Here is a 22,006-nt window from a genome sequence, read left to right on the forward strand (position 1 = left end):
AAAAAAGATAAATGGGTAGAGGTGTCACCTTTCTTCTTTAAAAGTAGATATGATTTTTTGCCTCATATTTTTTCATTTCACAGCTTTTCAAATTGTTAATTTCATGCGCTTATGATTTCATTTAAAGTAACTAATGAAACAGACTGCTACTGGTTGGTCACTTGTATTTACTTGTTCATTGATTTTCAGGTCATACCCAATTTGGAAATGTTGGGTTTAAATGCCGATAACGAAACATTCTCATGTCTCGACCGTATTCCAGCTAGGAGCTTTGGGAAACTTAAATTTCTTGGACTGCAAAGCTTGAATGATTATTCAATAGGATTTCAGTTTTGTCTCCTTCAAAAATTGCACAATTTGGAAGTACTCTATCTATGTGATTGTACATTCCAAGAACTACTCCCATATGAAGGATGTACAAGGAAACAAAATTCTCAGATAAAAACGTTTCTCCAAAATCTTCAAACTTTGATAGTAGATGAATGTCATCGTTTAACATCTTTGATGTCATCCTCATACATTTGCTTCAAAAATATAAAGCATTTGGAAGTTGAACGTTGTAACGGATTGGCAAATATACTAGCATGCTCAGCAGCAAGAACTCTTGTCCAAATCACAACAATCAAAATCAGAGAATGTGACTTGGTAACAGAGGTTATAGCAACTGAGTCTGAGACAGAGACCACAAAAGAAAAGATTGTTTTCAACCAACTGGAAATGTTAGAGCTTCATTGTTTGAAAAGTCTCACATGCTTTTGCTCTGCCAATTACTTTTTCCAATTCCCATGCTTAGAACAAGTGATTGTGAGTCAATGCCCCAATTTGAAGATTTTTTCTCATGGAGGTTTAAGCACACCACAACTAAAGAAGGTACAACTAACAAAGATTATTGATGCAGAATATATTTGGAAGGGTGACCTTAATTCCACTATCCAACACATGTGTGGGATTTGTGTGTCTTAAACTTTTACTTGAAGGGCATAATCACAATTCATTAAAGCGAGGTTGATATTTCATTTCCTGGTAGGGTCAAAAATAGTCATTTGATGGCTTAGATATTTTTCTAGCCTTGAGTATAAAAAAACTAGAGTTATTTAAATGAGTGGAATTTGATATGTTAAGTGTATTGTCTTAAACAATTTGAGGGTAAATCAATCTTTTTAGTTTTATTTGCTGTCTTGTAATATTATGAATAAGTCATGGGTATTCTCAACTATGATATTTTTAACCAAACATATAAAAGTAATGTTTTACCATAGTTATTTTGCTTTTTTGTGCATTTGATAAGTTCTTCTCTTTTAAGTTTAGTCGTTTCTCTAAGGCGTGTTAGGGTTTTTTTTGATTTCTTAGTTTGTTGATTATAATTTATCTAGTGAGAAATTTTTGGCTTCTTTGTACTGGTTCCTTCTATATTAAGGTTAATGGTTTATTAATCTAGTTAATTTAGATAACCTATTATATAAACTTCATACTTAGACATTATATTAGTTGATCGACTAGAGAAATACCTCTGTCTTGAATGTAAAATTTCATTTACAAAATCTGAACCAAATAAATATTGTTGTGTTTTGATTCTTGTTATTATATTGTTAATGTTGTTCTATTCAGTAAATTTTGCACTAAAATTTCAACAAGATAGAATTCTACCAATTGTTTATTTATTCTTCTCTGCTAGGTTTTGTTGTATTGTGAGAAAACTTTATGTTTTTTTATAGGCCAAAGGATTTATTCCCACCCAAAGTATTTTGTTTTCCTAAATATCTACCATTAACTATGAAAATCTCAAATACTTACTTATGTGGGGTTAAGTATATTAGTTTCAAAGGTAAAATCCTTATTTTATATGTAATATTAAAAATAAATTAAAATTTAATTTCTTTTCTCTTTTTAAACCCTAAAAACTAAAAGTTTTTTTCTACTAAGCCAAGTTTTTGAAAAAAGGCATTCCCCCCCCCCCCCTAGGGTTTGGTTTTCAATTTTTGGCACCAAATCTGGTGCCATCGTTGGCGATGAAAAATCTTCAACGCATCACCATACTCCAATGGTTTCTCTCCCTTCTTTAGAACTCTAACCAATGAAGATCTTATCTTGTTAGATGAGATCTTCATCGATTGAAATTTTAGAGAAAGGGAGAGAGATCGTCAGAGTATGATTATGTGTCGCGAACTCTTTATCGCCAAATTTAGCATTGGAGATTGAAAACTAAGCCTTGGGGGAGGAAATGTCATTTTTTCAAAACTTAGCCTAGAGGGGAAAAGAATATTAAGTTTTAAGGAATTAAGGTTTCATTCATTTTAACCGCATATGGGTGGGTGTTTGAGATTTTTAAAATTAAAAGGTAAAAACTTAGGCAAATAGAATACTTTGGGTGGGAATACGTCCTTTGGCCTTTTTTATATTATAAGTTATAATATTTTGTTTTTTTAATAGATTCAATTAGAAGATCTCTTATGTGTTGGATGTAAGACTTTGTTTAAAAATTCAAACTAGGTAAATATCCTTTGTGCAATATTCCTTTATGCTTTTAATAATTTTTTGCGTGTTATAATTACTGGAATCTGAATATATTGATCTTTAAAGAAACCAACAAATGGTATCATAACCATTTTATATATTTCCTTTTTTTGGTATTCTGTTATTTCTTGTTTTCTTTGTTATCTTGATTTCTTTGCTTTTAGAAGAGAACACATATATTATTGTGGTTGAAACAATGAGTCAAACAAAGATTAATAAGAAAAATTTGATGGGAAATGTGACTTCAATATCAAGAGAAGTAAAATTCATGTTGTCTTGGTTCACCAAGAGTGTGTTAGGGCTCTAGGTGGTAAAAATATTCTTTCTGATGATATGTTTTTTTCGAAGAAGACTGGGAGACCTGAAATTGTCTACTTAATGTTTTCACACATAAACATTCTTTTATGTTATTTTGTCAATAAGAGAGGAGTGGGGAGTAGCGAGTCTGTCAATTGAGATGATGCATGACGAGGAACTAGTGATTGTCATGTTTCAATTCATGTCCATGTTATGTATTTTCAAATTGTGCACATTTTTATGATGTTATGAATTTCATTATATTATATAAATATTCAAATATTTATTTATATACAAATTTGTGAATAAAAGAATTCAAAGAAATATTACATTTAATTATTAAATTAATTAAAAATTAAACATGATAAGTATTTTGACATAAATATATCTATATAGATACATAAATAAACTTAAGTATAAAAATGTAATAAAAAATAAATAGAATTTTACATTTGCCTGAATATATAGACACATGCAAGAGGAATTGAAAGTAAAACAAGAAGAAACGGAGAGCTCACCTGTGATCTTATGATACCCCCACTGCCTCTCTACACCAACTTCCTGCTCAAAGGAAGTAAGATTTTTTTTTTTTTATATAGATTAAGAGTGAGGTTCGTTTGAAAAATCTTTTATCATCAAAAATAGGTTATAAAGACTTATTCTCACCAAAGGTTTGATGTAATGACAAAGCTTTATTCACTAAATTTTTAAAAATTTAAATATTCATCTATAAACTGTTATTATTTATGATTTGCATTACAATTAGAGGTGAAATAAACAATTTATAAAATAATAAAAATCTAATTTTTAATGTATATTATTATAATACAAATCTTATTAACTTTCAAAATTTAAAATTTAAAATTTTTATGTCTGAATCAAAATCAAATCTCCAACTTTCTTACCAAATCCAAAGCCCTTTCTAACTCCCGTCCATATTAAAATCAATTCCGCTGCATCAAAACACCGCATTTCCCATCGTCTCCATTTGTTTCGCGAGAAAATAATAAATTTCGCATACACCTTTTCTTTCATTGAGCGAAAACACTACTCCAGAATGAGTGAAAGCCAGAGCCAGCAGCACAAGCGCAAATGTAACTTCGACTTCAATCGAAAAAGTTGAAAAATCAGGATCGTTTATTGAAATAGAAGTTGATGCAGTCGAAGATAGAGGGTCGAGTCACACTATGGAGGACGCTTCATAGCAGATGCCTACACCGATTCTCCTGGCAGTTTGAGATAAGTACATATATAATGTTTTAATTTGTCGACGTGCGCATTTTGCAATATGCGATGGACATGGAGTTCGTTTAGCTGCAGATTATGCACAGAAGCTTTTACATGCTACTGTTATGTTCTTGTTAGCTTATTTCACCTGTTGTTCTGCTCACTTGGTTTGAAAAATCACTCGGGATAATGAATTTAAGAAAATAACATAATGCTGAGTTCCTTTGCATAATTTGGGCATTACATTATTAAGGGTAAATCAGTAATTTAAATTCAATTACTAAATTAAATAGTTGAAATCAATGCTTTTAACTAAATTAATTAATAAGGGTATTTTAGTCAATACAAAAAAGGATAAATCAGTCATTTAAACCCTAAACAAATAGTAACAGCTCAGGTAGATATTTGGGTCAAAATTTAGCAAGTGAAACATTATGATTATTTAAAACATTATTATAAAAATAAATTATTTAAAACATTATTGGGTATAAATTATTATTATATTTGATAAAAATATATGTAAAAAATGTTGTGTTTTGTTTGACTTAATAAAATAATACTAAATTATTTTTTACTTAAATATTTTTTAGTATAATTATTCTGAAATATTCTTCATGTTTATTGTTATATTAAGTGAAAATTAAAGTATTTTTATTCTAAAAATTAATAAATTCGGATAAAATTATAATAAAATAAGATTATCATAATAATTTTTTAATACCATATGAAGGTGGTAATACAATTAAAACAACCAAAAATCTCATTACTAAGATATTAAAAACATAAAATATAGAAAAAATTTTATCAATGTATTTAGACCTAGATCAAATGTTGATCCAATGGAGATGACAATCCGGTTCAATCCATGATCAGATCAATTAATCAATTATTAAATCGGTTAACTATTTAAAAGTAATATTAAAAAAATTTTGTATAATTTATAATTAATTATATAACTTGATTTACTTAACGTTAATACAAGTTTAGTTTGATGGTATATATATTTAAATATAATAAATAAAATTTTAGTTGAAGTTTTTGTAATGAATTTTTGAAAAAAAATCAATTTTTAATATTGACCGAGTCACACTTAATTTGATATATTCTTCAATCAATTTGATTAGTAATTAACAATTTAACTGATTAGATTATTGATCTAATCCGATTTTTTAAAACTATGAAATTTATATATTATGATTGTCTATTATACCACAATATTTTATATTTTTTGATCCAATCTGATTTTTTAAAACTATGAAATTTATACATTATGATTTTCTATTATACCACAATATTTTATATTTATTATAAAAAATAATAATAAACACATAGTTACTGTTATTATTTTCAAATACTGTTTTTCGAAAACGGAAAACATTAAACATAAATTTTATCTCTGAGCCTCTTTTCGCTGCTAAAAAAGAATAAACAAATATTATCTTTTGAGTTATGCTTTTCTTAAGAAATATAATTTTGATCGGGATCAAAACGGATACTCATGCATTCGGGTCGGATCCATCATAATTCACGGGTGGGTATAACTTTACGGGTGACTAACAGACCAAAGGTCAAAATCAGGAAAAATAAATCCATCTTCCGACGCTCGTCTTCTCACCATTACTACGACCCCATCCCAACAGATTCGAATAAAAGTCACCATTAACTATCAGGTGTTCCCTTTCTTAATTTTGGTTAGATTGGAGAGGTTTGTAAATGGCAAGAACGAGCTATAATCAAAGTCATAACAACAAGGCTGGTGTCTTCATTTCGGCCACTCTGCTTCTGTGGATGGTCTCCGTTTTGATCAAAATAGTGTTCAACAAGCGCAAAGGGCTGCTGTGGACCGTCTATGGTGCTTGCTTTTCAATTGTCCAACTGGGTCGTCCGATTTGCGGTCTCTCGGAACCCTTTCTTTGTTAATACCACTGTCTCTTTTCTTCCCCCTTCCTGTCACTTCCGTTTTGTTGATAATTAATGATTTTAGACTTAGACCCTCATTCAACGCCTGTTTTTAGCACATATCAAGAAATTAGTCAATCACTATCCAGATACACGTGGGTGAGTTTTATTCTTGCTAAACCAACCCAAAACCCCGGGCGACAGGATAGGTCACAAAAAGCAAGTTTTTACCTGTTCTGCGAAATGCCTCCACAAGTATTGCAGTAAGGGGATGTGCTTTAAAACAGAAGCGAAGTCCAGAGACATTCCATATAACAACCTTGTTTTCTTCGTTGATGAAGGTAAGCAGACGTGAATATGATGAAGATGTGTTGAACACTATCTGTTACTCCGTCCTTCCAATTTTCCAGGTTTTGATATCCCAACGGTTGATAGCACCATACATGGAGGTCGAAATTCCATATCCATTGGAAAAGGGTCCCAGTATCCTTGGGGGCCAGATGCGGGTGTTAAAAAGTTCACCAAGCTGAAAATGCATCCAATGCCATGGATTACATAAAAGCAAGAAAGTAAGTTCAGAAATATGGGCATATATCTCCAAATGAATAAACTTTTTTATAACAATTTAAAAATCAAATTGAAGATCATTTAATTTAAATTTAACAGAACTAACCTGGGAACACTCCATCCCTTGGCAAAGTAGAAGAGTGGGTAAATGGAGCATGAGCTAGTTCTAAAAGGTTATCCTGGAGTAGCCCGTGTTCAATTGGAAGTTTCATAACAATCTGTCATTCAAGAACGTAAGAGATAAGAGAAGATACAAACTCTTAGAAAACCCATGCAAGCATGATTGATGTGAATCTTGTAACCACAATATATGAAACAATTTCAATTCCATCAAAGCATACCTCAGCATGAATTTCAAATCCTGAAGGAGGTAATAAAGAAGAAAGGTTGGCAGTTGGAGCCTCATCACCAGGCCAAATCCAAGTCATTCGCTCGTTTTCAAAACATGGGACTGATTTTATCTTCACATTAAGCAATCTTGTAGATGGCATTTTCTCGCATTTTCCACCTGTCGTGTATTCCCACCCTTATATTTTTTAGCAAAACATTTTTCAAGAGTAAGCAATATTCATTTTCTACCCGTATCAGTCATTATAGACTCTATGTGCACATGTATCCTGGACACATCCAGGTTTCCCATCTTTGCCACGGAAGATAACCCATGGTTCCTCAAAGCATTCAGTTGGAATCTGAAACAGAGATGGTAAGATACATGTAAGAATATCCACAGGCAAAAGTTTTGGACGATACATCACAACCACCCTGCTCCCGCTCAAAAGCATCAAGTATGAAATTTGTTAAAGCGCATCAATATATTTGATAGCTAAGTAACACAGCCATTAAAAAAATTAAATAACTAATGAAATAAAACAAAGACAGTGGAACCGCAGTTATTTAACTTGCTTCAGTTCACTAGAAGACAATCTTGGTAGTTTTAGGACATGAAATTTGCAGATCAAGTATTTCTTTCACTTAAAATCATAATTTTGAAGGATTTACCATAGTATCATCCTTGAGATTGGAGGAGAAAGCAACAGGATACCAGAAGTTTTTCAATTGGGGATGATAAGATTGAACGACCGAAGACATTCAAGCTTTTCCGAGGCAACTTTGCTTTAATGGTATCCGGCGATTGCGTAGAAGTATAAGAAGAAGAGCAACTTTGATCAGATTCTGAGGTGTTTCTATCTTGTAACAGCCTATCATTAACCAATGTTTCCATGCGAGTTAGTTTATCCAAAGCAGTGGCAACCCTTGCTTCAGATAGATGAACCTGTTTTTGTTCACGGAAAATTGGCTATGACATGGCAGTTATAAATTCCAAATATATTGGGTGTTTTTTTAGCCTTTAATTGCCACATGTGGGTTTGATTAATAAAACGGAAAGAATTTCAATCTACCCAAGTCACAGAATTCAGATTAATAGAAATTGTTTAAGTACATTTAAGTCACATGGTATATCAGCAATTGTTGACTTTCCAGACCTTATTATGAGCCAGAGATAGTTCTTCTTGCAACTCAGCAAGTTCTTTCCTCATTGTGCCAATGGACTTGTAATCATGTGTCAGAGGGTTTAGAACTTCAACAACCTACATCATTGTCGATAAAAGTGCGTATCATCTTAAGGAAGCAATCAGAACTCCCAAATGTTCATTATACTGCGAAGACAAAATCAGCCCAGCTATCTCTCTTTTCAAGTTCTGAGAATGTGCTGCCTTTGTTTGTCTATATCGTTCAGGTGTAAAGCTCATATCCATAATTTATGAAGATAAAGAATATAATACCTACATAATCTTAAGAATCAAACAGTATTAGAAAAACTTCAATTAGTCAAGAAAAGCCAGGAATAGCAGAGACCTTCTCATGGAGAAGCATAATTGTGAGCACATCTTGTCGAGCCTTCCAATCACTGTAGTAAATATCGTACCTAGCTACTTCAAGCGCTTGGTTCACATCCAAAAACTTTCCTTTACATTGAGGGACTTTAGACCTTGGATCCTCCACATTGAATAGTGTGCTCCATCCATTCTTTCTTATCTACTAAGCCTCCTTGAACACCCTATAAACCCACGCCAATTTTAATAAGAGTAAACAAAAATGTTATTTCCAGTAACTGCATAGGATTTCTATCAGCAAACCTCTAAATCCTATCATGCTTTCTTTGATAAACTTTAACCACATACAGATTTCTCTTATTATGGTAAACTTTAAGCCAACAGAATTATGAAAAGCTCCTTTCCCTTTTTGATAAATGCATGATTTGCTCAAAAACATATGCAGCACATTTTTTTTTAGGCCTTGCAATAATGCATATAACTTACTAGAACAAAAGCAAGAGCAAAAGGAGGGATCTATACTTTGTAAATGTTGTGCCACTTCTAAGTCACAATTGAAACAACAATTCAATAAGCTTAACCTTGGTCCATATCAATAAACCACCAATTAAAAGCAGCAAGTAAACCTATCAAGACAGCATTAAACTATGATCAAGCTATATTCCAACAAATCTAGCAGCAACCTAGATAAACCTATCATATAAACAAATCAAATTCGAATCATATTGACCACCCAAACTAAGTTCCTCTCCAAACTACCCAGATGAAAAAAAAAATTACCAGAAAGCTACAAACAAATAAAAACACTTATACATCTTTTTAACGACGAACACATCAAACAAGCAGCAAATTCAACTAACAAATCAACCACCAAAACAAAGTTATTCTCCAAAAATAAAAAACTACCCATATAAACAAACCAATAAAAAAAACAAAAGTAAAAACCTTTTTAGTAGACCTGGCCACGGGCCGTTTTGGCCCGTGAACCGGACCGAAACAGGCCCGGATAAAACAGGAACCGGCAGACCCGGAACCGGACTGAACCAGAACCGAAACCGTGGTTCTACGGTTCGGTTCCGGTTCACATAAATTGGAACCGTGAAACCGCCGGTTCACACCGGTTTATGAACCGGTGGTTTACTATGCTGAACAGAAAAAAATTTGAATTTTTTTTGAATTTTTTTAAATTTTTTTTTAATTTTATTTAAAAAGCCAACGGTTCCCTGCGCAGGGAACCGTTGGCGTTGAAGGAAAATTTGCAGGGGACTAATGGTCCCCTGCAATTTTCAGAGAAGTTGCAGGGGACCTTTAGAATTGCAATTCACCCCCCTATTTTTAATTTTTTTCAAAAAAGTTTTTTTCTATATATACCCCTTCAAATTCTATTCTCTCAAATCTCAATATCTCTACTCTCTCACTCAATCCTTCAAACTCTCATTCTCATTCTTTAAACTCTTAATATTCTCTCAATCTTTCAATTCAATCAAATTTTCTTAAATTTAATTAAATTCTTTTTTAATTTTTTATTAATTTCAATTTCAATTTTTTTATACAATTCATAATTAATTATAGAATTTATTTCTATAATTAATTTTATTTATTATTTATTTATTATCTTTTATAATTAATCATATAATTTATTTATATAATTAATTTTATTTATTATCAAAAAATGGCAAGTAGTGAAAATTCTTCCGGTAATAGGAGATTTGGTCAATATTCACATATATCAAATGTGAATGAAAATCAATTTATAGATGATTTTCATTCACAAGAAAGTGAAAACCAATATGAAGAGGTGGAGTAACAACAACAACATCAACAACAGATGAAGATGGAACAACAATCTCAAAAAATTTCTACATCCGATATTTTCAAAATTCATTTCAAGAAAATACAAAAGGAAGATGGTAATTTTGATGTTGCTTGCAATTATTATAGGCAAATTTACAAATTCAAACAAGGAGGTGGATACGGGACATTCAAAAGGCACTTGGAGTCAAAGCATCCAGAAAAAATGGGGCAAAGCCTAGGCCAAACACAAATAACCGGGTATGGTTCTACACACAAATCTTTATTTATATATAGTGATAATAAAAGTAAAGAAGAATTTACAAAAATGGTAGCAATAGATCATTTAGCATTTAGTTTTGGTGAAAATTTAGGTTTTAATAATTATTGTAAAACTGCATTAAATCCTGCACATAAAACTATTTCAAGAAATACATTAAAAAGAACATTATTTAGTTTATATAAAAAAACAAAAAAAAGAGTTAATTCAATTTTTTACAAATTTTAGTGGACGTGTATCTCTATGTAGTGATATTTGGAGTGACCATTGGCAAGTTCACTCTTATATGGGTATAACTTGTCATTGGATAGATGACGATTTTCTATTACAAAAAAGAATTTTATCATTTAGGGTGTTTGATGAACGACATACGGCTGATAATATTTATAGAATAATTAAAGGAATATTAGAAGAATATAAATTACTTTATAAAATTTTTTCAATTTCATTTGATAATGCACGTTCAAATATTGTCTCAATAAATGATTTAATTGATATTTGTAAACCTAATTTAAGTGATAGATTTTTTCATATTAGATGTGCATGTCATGTATTAAATTTATGTGTACAAGGTGGTTTACATTGTCTTAATAATTTTATTAGTTTAATAAAAATAATAATTTCATATTTATGGACACATCCCCAAACTATGAAAGAATGGGGTAAATTTTGTAAACAACATAATAAAAGACCAAAAAGATTTCCTAAAGACGTGCCGACTCGTTGGATTCAACATATGAATTACTTAACGAGTCATTTGATTATAAGGATTTATTATACTCATTTATTTCACAAAATATGCCACAAATTATATTATATCCCCAACATTGGGATATTTGTAAAAAAATTTTAAATGTATTAAGAAATTTTAATAATGCAACATATACTTTAAGTGGGGTTTATTATCCCACTTCTCATTTGTTTTTAAATGAAGCTGTTAATATTATTGGAGCTTTACAAGAAGCCGAACAAGATATTATTCTACAAGAAACTGTTTCTTTAATGAAAACAAAATGGTTAAATTACTATAAAATAATTCTAGAACTTTTTCTTGTTGCATGTTTTTTTATCCTAGATTTAAATTAGATGGTGTCACAGATTATTTGACATTATATTATGAATGTTTGCAATTAGATGAAGTTAATATTCCATTAACTATAACTAATATTATGAATTTAATTAAAAAAATTTATGCTGAATATGCATTAATTTATGGTGGTTCTTCTTCCTCTCTATCACCTATTGCCCCATCATCAACCCAAAATATGAGTTATGGTGATCGTATTATGATGCAAAGGGGCAAAAGACCAAGAGAAACATTAGGCTCCACTTCGGAGCTTGATATTTATTTAACTACTATTTTTGAGTTTGGTGACAGCAATATAGGTAAAGACTTTCCAGTTTTAGAATGGTGGAGTCGACACGTATCAACTTTTCCAATATTAACAGCTATTGTTAAACAAGTTCTAGCAGCACCAGTATCAACTGTCGTAGTAGAACAAGCTTTTAGTCAAGGGGGTAATAAATTGGATGAGAGACGATCAAGTTTGGCTCCCGAATCTATTGAAGCTCAAGTATGCATGGACGATTGGACAAGAGCCGAATTACGCCAACAAGAAATGAAAGTGGACTTCAATGAAGAATCGCTTGATTTAACTACGGATAGTTCGATGACGACGGGAAATAATACTCAAGATAGTGAAGATGAATGATAAGGTAAGGGGGTACTGTCAGCTATTAGATATGCAAAGGTAAGAGAACTACGTAGACTTTGATTCTTCTAAACCCCAAGAAGATACGTAGGAAGCTTAACTGAAAAATTAAGTCCAAGCCTTTCTTTTAATTTTCAATTATTGTAATTAATAATTTAAAAATTAAATCAAGATCATGTATTAGAATTGACGGTTCAATATCGGTTTCGAACCGAAACCGTCAGCTCTGAACCGGGGCCATGAATCGGAACCGGCGGTTTCGAACCGTTCTGTTATGGTTTCGGTTCAGGGTCCTTATATTTTTGAACTGTGAACCAGCGGTTCCAAACCAAAACCGACGGTTCATGAACCGTGACCAGGGCTACTTTTTAGTGTTAATCTTGGATGGTCTACACAGCGAGATTGGAATAGACAGAAAAGCAGCAGTAACAACAGTGCTCATGGCGTTTGAACCGTACGCAGTGTGAGAGAGAGAGGGGGAGAGAAGTAAGCAAATTTGCTGATGAGAGGATTGTGTAGCCCGCGATCGCACTTGGCCTGCCATCGTATGCCACGTGGACAAGCATGGACACTTCGGTGGCACAAGTGTCTTCTTGGACATTCACATGCGCCCTCGGTCTGGAGGGAGTAGCACCAAACTTGCGGGTCCCAGATTCTGAATTCTTGCCACCTCGGATTATTGAGATATCTTCTTCCATCGCTTTGTGGGACTTCTGAAAGAAGTTTTTGAGCAGTTTTTTCTTTTTCTTTTTTTTTTTTTAATTTAGATGGAGAAAGTTTTATCCGTCACTTAATTTTTGATCAAATTGTTGACTGTGATGGTGAGTGGGATTGATGGCTTAAATTGCAATAGGTTAGATATGAATTGGAATATGCTTAGAAACTTACATGTGGCTGAGCACAAATTTGGGAATCTCGGCTTCTGAAAATATTAAATAAGCCATTGGTCGAATCATGTGGCTGAGCACAAGCTTGAGTTTTTCTTTTTTGTTTTTGAGTAAGAAAATTTTGTTTAAACCAAATCATTTTTTAAAATGAACCTATCATATTAAACAAGTAAAATTCAGTTCTATTAACCAACATTATAATCATAGCATTTGATAAATAAAAAATTCACCCTTGAAATAATATTATAGTTTATCTTATACAATCTTTAAATTGTGTAAACCAATTAATTATGTAGTGATTTACTTTTTTTCCACAATTAAATTCATAAATCATATTCTGTCATTCAAAACATAAACTCAGTTATAAAATATCATAACATTGTGTTAAAAAGTTAAGTTTTCATATTATTTATAATTACTTTATTTTTCAAAATTATCATATTACTACTAATTAACAAAATTTTAAAATAGCTTTTTACATATTAAATTTACCACTTTCACCCTCTTTCTTCCTTCACTTCATCTTTTTCTTCCTTCCAAGAATAAGAGCACTACCTGTGAAAGCAAAGAGATGAAGACCGAAAAACTTAAGAAGTGAAAAGAGAAATAGAGAAACTATTTAGGGAGAAATAGAAATTATTTTATTGGCTTGGACTGCAGCCGATGAAGGCTGCTGCTTCCTCTGGTTTCCACAGCCCCGGAGGGCTAAGCCCATGGGATTTTTGGTGACCAACGCTCCAAATAAACTTGAGCATTTTTTTTATTATTTTTTTAACAATAAAATTTACTTGAACTGGATCCTCTTTTAGAGCGGATCGATCCAATCAAATAATTAAAACTTTAATTTTAATAACCGATTTTAGAATTATTTTATTAAAAATCAAAATTTTAATATTAAAATATTATTAATAGAGATTTAACGTTTACACTTTTGTGTTTGGAATCCACTTCTTGGATACAGTTAATTACACTTGGTTGATAACAAGCATAGACAATGCAAAAATATGAAATAGATATGAATAATATTATGTATATTTATAATATGTATTAATTTTACTATTAATAATAATATATCATCATATAATTAAGTATTATTTTTTTATAATTTAAAATTATCTAATAACTTAATGATTTATTATCATTGATATTCAATGGTAAACTTAGAGATATAACATAAAAAAGGTCAAAATTGAATGAAAGTAAATATATAAATGATTAATTAAGAAATGGTAAAATCTAATAAAGGACTATGTGAAATTTTAAGGATTTTTTTGATACTTCAATTATATTATATAGTGTACACTCACTTTTTATAGAAAGAGGATAATTTAAAATTTTCAAATCCAAATTTGGATCCGTCCCTATTGATATCCAAATTTATACTTATTTTAATTACATATAATATTACTCTTAAAAAATATATGTTACACAATTTTAGTCGAAGTTAATTGCATTTTGACAAAAAAAGGTTTGGGAGTGTAAATATTAAACATAAATTTATTAAATTATTATTATTTTATTTTTAATAAAGGTGTGGGAGTGTAAATATTAAACATAAATTTATTAAATTATTATTATTTTATTTTTAATAAAAATAAAAAAATAGAATTAGCAAAAGTTACCAGGCAATGACGAGGGGTGGAGTAGTGGACAGCAAAATAGGGGTTTTTTTATAAGAAAAATACTATGATAAATTATTATTATAGTCTCTGCATGTACCAACGTATATTGCACTGTATAAATACTGTTTTATTGATAGACTGTGAACGAAGAGTAAGTATTTTGAATATCAATTTGGTCTCATTCTTTAACTCTATAATTTGTTCTGTGCACAGATATCGCATTATTGAGAGCGTAAACATGAATGAGCTTAGTGGGGATCACACGCTTTCTTTGCATCATTGAGGGGGACAACATGATTGAGCTTAGTGGGGAACACAAACTTTCTTTCTCGTTCGCAGTCAAACACTTTAATAATTGTTGGGTCAATCTTCCTCAAGCAGAAGAAAAGCCATTACAGCTCTCTGGTTCTCCAAAACAAGTCTCAGAAAGATAGCGATTCAGGTGCACTTGTTCTAAGCCTTCCATAATCACTTCCTCCTATTGTTTTCATTTTCAGTCTCTTAATTTTCTGCTGTTTCAATAGTATTAATTTTCTGGTATTTTATTAGCTTTGCTTTGATTTTTATTCCTCCTATTTCTATCAATTATCTGTTTCCTTGAAGCTAGATTTTTTATCATTCAGCCTTTTCTCTTTTATATTTGCTTAGCTAGAGTGACTTCTTTAAACCCCCCACCCAAAATAAATAAATAAATAAAAAGCCTTTTTGACCCTTATTTTAATTATCCAAGAATTACTCTCCTGCAGTTCTTTGCTGTCTGTGTTTTTTCCTTTTTCTTCTCTGTTTCCTTAAATCTTTCTCTCTTGTATATTCAGCTTTAAACCAAAAAAAAAAAAAAAAAAAAAAGAGTTCTCCTAAATTATGTTTTGATCTTATTGTTTCTCATATTTCTTGTTTTAATTATCCAAGAATCACTCCTGTAGTTCTCTGGTCGCTAGATTTTGTTCATTGAGAGTTTGTCAGTGGCTTTACTTCTTTAAACCAAAAAGAAGGACAAGATAAAAACTAAATTGCAAGAAATACGTAATGGCTGAACTGGCTACTGCTGCTTTGGAAACAGCAGCAGAGAGAGTTACAGAGACAGTGTGTGAATTCGGTTCTCGGCAGATTAACTATGTGTTTAAGTACCGGAGCTACATGAAGAAACTGAAGGAGCAAGTTAAGGAGCTTGAAATTAGAAGAGAAGATGTGAAAGAAGCTGTAGAAATGGCTGAAAGACAAGGTGAACAGATTTATAATGAAGTTACGGAGTGGCTGAAGAGTGTGGAAGAGTTCATGGAACGGGTAGCAAAGCTCGTTGATGAAGAAGATAAAGCAAAGAAGCGCTGTTTCAAAGGGTTGTGTCCTGATTTGATTAAACGTTACAGGCTCAGCAAAGAAGCAGAGGAGGTCGCGGAGGCAGGTGCCAAGGTCTTGGAACAAGGAAAATTCAGTAGAATTTCGCACCCACCCCTTCTACGGAGGACGGAATCCATATTCGTCGGTAAGGAGTACGAACACTTTGACTCAAGAGAGTCAAATTTCCAGGAAATTATGGATGCATTGAAAGATTCTACTGTTAATATGATTGGAGTGCACGGGATGGGTGGTGTGGGTAAAACCACACTGGTCAAAAAAGTTTCTTGGAAGGCCAAGGAAGATAAGTTATTTGATGAGGTGGTGATTGCTGAGGTAACACAAACTCCGGATCTTAAAAAAATTCAAGCCGACATTGCTGGTCAATTGGGCATGGTATTTAGGGACCAGGAGAGTCCGTTTGGAAGAGCTGATCAATTACGTCAGGGGTTGAAGAAGTCCAAGAGAATCCTTGTAATAGTAGATAATATCTGGAAGAAGCTTGACCTGAAGGATGTTGGAATTCCTTTAAGCTATGATAATAAAGGTAGCATGACGGAACACAGGAAAGAAAGCAATGATGAGCAAGAGCGGTGCGCAATATTGTTAACAACTAGAACGTTAGCTGTCTTAAATCAAATGAAAACTCAAAAGAATATATCGGTTGAGCCTTTAGCCACTAATGATGCAAGGAGTTTGTTTGGGAAAATTGTTGGTGATTTATCAGAAAAACACAGTATAGCAGCGGAAATAGTAGAAAAATGTGCAGGGTTGCCACTTGCGATTACAGCAATTGCAAATGCTTTGAAAGGAAAAAGTGATTATGTCTGGAAGGATGCCCTACATCAGTTAAAAAGTTATAATCATAGATGCGTTCCAGAAATGGATAACACTTTATACTCAACTATTGAATTGAGTTACAAATTGTTGAACAGTGAAGAAGCCAAATGGATACTTCTACTTTGTGCTCTATATAATGATACCCATGTCGCTCACTTCTTGTTCAGAGGTATGGGGTTGGGTTTCTTTGAAAATGTTTACTCAGTTAATGATGGAAGGAATAGAATAAAGTCATTGATTGATTATCTTCGAGATTCGTGTTTGTTGTTAAAAGGTAACAATAATGAGATGGTCAAAATGCATGATGTCGTTCATACTGTTGTTGTATCAATTGCCAAAGAGAAATATATGTTTCATATTCCAGATGTCGAGGGCATTGAAGAGGTGTTGATGAACAGAATGTACAAAGATTCGATTGCAATTTCTCTGTCTAATAAAGACATTCATGGGCTTCCTGAAAGGGTAGAGTGTCCAAAACTTAAGTTATTTACTTACGATATTAAAAAAGATCTTTGTTTACGAATCCCAAACCACTTTTTCGAAGGAATGAAAGAACTCAAAGTACTAGAATTGAACGGAGTTCATTTATTACCACCACCACCATCATTTGTTTGCCTAACAAACCTTAAAAGATTGTTTCTCTGGGATTGCTCTTTAGGAGACATAACAATGTTGGGGGAGCTAAGGAAATTAGAGACTCTTGAATTTCTAAGTTGTGATTTTGAACAGTTGCCTGAAAGATTTAAACAACTGACGGGACTTAAGTTGTTACAATTGAGAGATTGTCCAAAGCTTAAAGTAATCCCACCAAATGTCATAGCCAGCTTGTATCGATTAGAAGAGCTATATATAATTAATAGCTTTGATCGATGGGAAGTTGAAGGACAAAATAACGCTAGTCTTGCAGAGTTGAAGGAATTGCCCCAATTGAACACTTTATGCATGCATATTTCGAATGTGCAGATGATACAGCAAGACTTTATTCCAGTGAACTTAGAAAAGTATAAAGTACATATTGGAGATATATGGGACTGGTCTTATGAATATGAAACCTCGAGAACTTTGAGGCTAAAGTTCAATGGAAGCAGTCATATGAGGTACGGGATCAAAATTTTGATAGAGAAAGCAAAATATCTCTATCTAGATCAGCTGGATGGTGTTAAGGATATACTTTGGGAACTTGACAGAGAAGGTTTCCCAGAATTAAAGCATCTCTCTGTACAAAATAGTTCCGAAATTTTGTATATTGTCAACGCGATAGAGTGCATTCATTCTGATGATGCCTTTCCAATCTTAGAATCAATGTTTCTTATTAATCTAGGTCATATGGAGAAGATATGTTACGGCCTAGATAATGAAAAATCTTTCAGCCAATTAAAAATATTGAAAGTAGCTGATTGTGACAATCTGAAGTATCTCTTCTCATCCTCCATGGCCAAAAACTTACCGCTGCTTGAAGAAATCGATGTAACTAATTGCAAGACACTAAAGAAGATTTTTGGTGAAGAAAGTGAAGACCATGCTGATGAAAACAAAAAGGTCTGTAAGATAGAGTTTAAACAGTTGCACTCCATAGTACTACAGGGCCTACCGCAGCTCATAAGATTTGGCTTGGAGGTATGTATCTCTTTGCCTTTTTTTTCTTTTTTAGTTTATTTTCTTTTAATATATAAGTTGTTTATGGAGGAATAATATTTGTGTCTACAGGTTGTGTTACCAAGATTGGAGAAGTTGACACTGTCCTTAATTAAGATTGAGAACATATGGGTTGATCTACTCCATCCAATGTCTTCCAATATTCAGTGCTTAAAAAGTTTAACTGTGGAAGAGTGTAACGGTTTGAAGTTTCTGTTTTCATCTTCTATGGTCAAAAGTTTTGTGCAACTCCAAAAGCTTGTGATATGCAACTGCAAGTCAATGGAAACAGTGATATTTGAGTCAGGAGAATTAGAAGGAGCAGATAAGATAATTCAAATGAATTTTCCTAAACTATTCTACTTGAAGCTACAAGGGCTTCCAAAACTCACAAGATTTGGTATTGGAAATCTAGTTCAATTCCCTACCTTGAATGAACTTCACATTGAGATTTGCTCTAGTTTAAAGACATTCTTCCCCAATTCTTCTAGTGTAGAAGTGAGCTTGGAGAACATTCTTACTACTAATATAGAGCCCCTGTTTGATGAAAAGGTGAATTAATTTTTTATTGAAATTTTCGTGGCCTGTCTATGTCAAACTTTTAACATTCTTTATAGCTATTAGTGTGACCATTATATGCATTTAATTACCAATACTTGTCTTAAAACTATAATTGTAATTATCATTATCAGTATAATTATTATTAGATTCGTTGCCTTTTTTGTAGGTTGATTTGCCAGGCTTGGAGAAGCTGATACTCTTACACTTGGATAACTTACAGTTGATCTGGCACAATCAACTCCGTGGAGACTCCTTTTGCAAATTAAAAGAAGTCAGAGTTGAATTCTGTGAAAATTTGGTGACTATTGTTCCATCTAGTAGTACTCAAAGACTTTTTACCTTTCAGAATCTGGAAACATTAACTGTTGACAACTGTTGGAATATAAAAAGTCTGTTTCCAGTTTCCATAGCTACTAATCTTTTGCAACTCAAACAACTCACGCTACGCTATTGCGGTTTGGAGGAAATTTTTGGCAAGCAGGAAGTAGATGGCACTCCAAGATTTTTGTTTCCTCAATTAACGCGGCTTAAACTTTCCATGTTACCAGAGCTCAAATACTTCTACATGGGGTCCTATACAGCAGAGTGGCCAATGCTTAAGGAATTGCTTGTGTACGGTTGTAAGAAGATAAAAGTATATGCTTTAGACGGAAAGAGCCAACCTGCCCTATTTTGGTTTGAAAAGGTATTGACTTCTCCTGTTGCCCCTGAAAATTGCAGCATAGTCATTTAAGTTTAATTTGTTTTAGTTTTTTCTTTTCTCTTTAAATCAGTCAAGTTGAAATTTGTCATGTTTCAATGAAAAATAATTTATCTTTGTTAATTATTAATAGAGTGGCAATTTGTCATGTTTACAGTCAAATTGTAAATTATATTTATTTAAAACATATATATAATTAATTGAAAAAAGATAAATGGGTAGAAGTGTCACCTTTCTTCTTTAAAAGTAGATAGGATTTTTTGTCTAGTATTTTTTCATTTCATAGCTTTTCAAATTGTTATTTTCATGCGCTTATGATTTCATTTAAAGTAACTAATGAAACAGACTGCTACTTGTTAGTCACTTATATTTACTTGTTCATCAATTTTCAGGTCATACCTAATCTGGAAACATTGGGTTTAAATGCCGATAACGAAACATCCTCATGTCTTGATCATATTCCAGCTTGGAGCTTTGGGAAACTTAAGCATCTTGGACTGCAAAGCTTGGATGATTATTCAGTGGGATTTCAGTTTGGTCTCCTTCAAAAATTGCACAATTTGCAAACATTCTATCTATGTGATTGTACATTCCAAGAACTACTCCCATTTGAAGGATGTACATGGAAACAAAATTCTCAGATGAAAACATTTCTCCAAAATCTTCAAACTTTGTGGGTAGAGAGATGTCATCGTTTAACATCTTTGATGTCATCCTCATACATTTGCTTCAAAAACATAAAGCATTTGACAGTCAACTGTTGTAATGGATTGGCAAATATACTAGCATACTCAGCAGCAAGAACTCTTGTCCAAATTAGGACAATCAAAATCAGAGAATGTGAATTGGTAACAGAGGTTATAGCAACTGAGTCTGAGATAGAGCCAACAAAAGAGGAGATTGTTTTCAACCAACTGGAAACATTGGAGCTTCATTGCTTGAAAAGCCTCACATCCTTTTGCTCTGCCAATTACGCTTTTCGATTTACATGCTTAGAACAAGTGATTGTGAGTCAATGCCCCAATTTGAAGATTTTTTCGCATGGAGGTTTAAGCACACCAAAACTAAAGAAGGTACAACTAACAAAGATTATTGATGTTGAATATATCTGGAAGGGTGACCTTAATTCCACTATCCAACACATGTGTGGGATTTGTATGTCTTAAACTTTTACTAGAAGGGCATAATCATATTTCATTAAAGCAGGGTTGATATTTCATTTCCTGGTAGAGTCAAAAATAGTCATTTGGTGGCTTAGATATTTTTCTAACCTTGTGTTAAAAAACCAAAGTTGTTTGAGTCAGTGGATTTTGATATGTTAAGTGTATTGTTTAAAACATTTTGAGGGTAAATGAGTCCTTTTGGCTTTAATGGAAGTCTTGTAATATTGTGAATAAGTCATGGGCATTCTCGGTTATGATATATTTAACCAAGTATATAAAAGTAACGTTTTACCTTAGGTATTTTGATTTTTGTGTATTCGAGAAGTTCTTCTCTTTTAAGTTTAGTCATCTCTTTAAGTGTTGTTAGGGTTTTGTTTGGTTTTTCAGTTTGTTTTTTTCTAGTTTGTCTGGTGAGAAATTTCTGACTTCTTTTTATTAGTTCTTTCTTTATTAGGGTTAATGGTTTATTAATCTTGTCGATTTGGATAAACTATTGTATAAATTTTGTATTTGGACATTATATTAGTAGATTGACTAAAGAAATATTTCTGTTGTGAATGTAGGATTTCAATTACCAAATCCAAACCAAATAAATACTGTTATGTTTTGATTCGTGTTATTATCTTATTAAAGTTGTTTGATTCAGAAATCTTGCACTAAAATTTCAATATGATAAAATTCTACCTATTGTTTACTTATTCTTCTTTACTAGGGTTTGTTGTGTTACAAGAAAATTTTATGTTTTTTTTATACTATAAGTTGTAATATTTTGTTTTTCTAATAGATTCAATTAGAAGATCTCCTATGTCTTAGATGTAGGACTTCATTTAAAAAATTCAAACTAACTAAATATCCTTTGTGCAATATTTCTTTATGATTTAAATAATTTTTTGCATGATGTAATTACTAGAATATGAATTTATTGATCTTTAAAGAAACCAACAAACCATTTTGAATATTTTCTTTTTTTGGTATTATGTCATTTCTTATTTTCTTTGTTATCTTGGTTTCTTTTGCTTTTAGAAAAGAACTTACATATTATTATGATTGAAACAATGAGTCAAACAAGGATTTATATCAAAAGATTTGATGGGAAATGTGACTTTAATATGTGAAGTAAAATTCATGCTAACTTAGTTCA

General features: G+C 32.0%; 2 protein-coding genes and 1 pseudogene across 2 annotated transcripts; 2 read left to right on the forward strand and 1 right to left on the reverse strand.

Moving 5' to 3' along the window:
- Positions 1-280: 280 nt before the first annotated feature.
- Positions 281-12,820, reverse strand: LOC123202889 (annotated as a pseudogene).
- A 2,837-nt stretch (positions 12,821-15,657) lies between these two features.
- On the forward strand, positions 15,658-18,557 carry LOC123202890 (disease resistance protein At4g27190-like). The gene is made up of 2 exons (XM_044619043.1): positions 15,658-18,423; positions 18,528-18,557. The coding sequence occupies exons 1-2, from the start codon at positions 15,658-15,660 to the stop codon at positions 18,555-18,557; spliced, it is 2,796 nt and encodes a 931-aa protein (XP_044474978.1).
- Positions 18,546-21,425, forward strand: LOC123203302 (putative disease resistance protein At4g19050). The gene is made up of 3 exons (XM_044619625.1): positions 18,546-18,993; positions 19,169-19,687; positions 20,095-21,425. The coding sequence occupies exons 1-3, from the start codon at positions 18,592-18,594 to the stop codon at positions 20,866-20,868; spliced, it is 1,695 nt and encodes a 564-aa protein (XP_044475560.1). The 5' UTR covers positions 18,546-18,591; the 3' UTR covers positions 20,869-21,425.
- The last annotated feature ends 581 nt before the right edge of the window (positions 21,426-22,006 follow it).

Source organism: Mangifera indica, chromosome 19 (assembly GCF_011075055.1).
Source record: "Mangifera indica cultivar Alphonso chromosome 19, CATAS_Mindica_2.1, whole genome shotgun sequence".
NCBI classification, from domain to species: domain Eukaryota; kingdom Viridiplantae; phylum Streptophyta; class Magnoliopsida; order Sapindales; family Anacardiaceae; genus Mangifera; species Mangifera indica.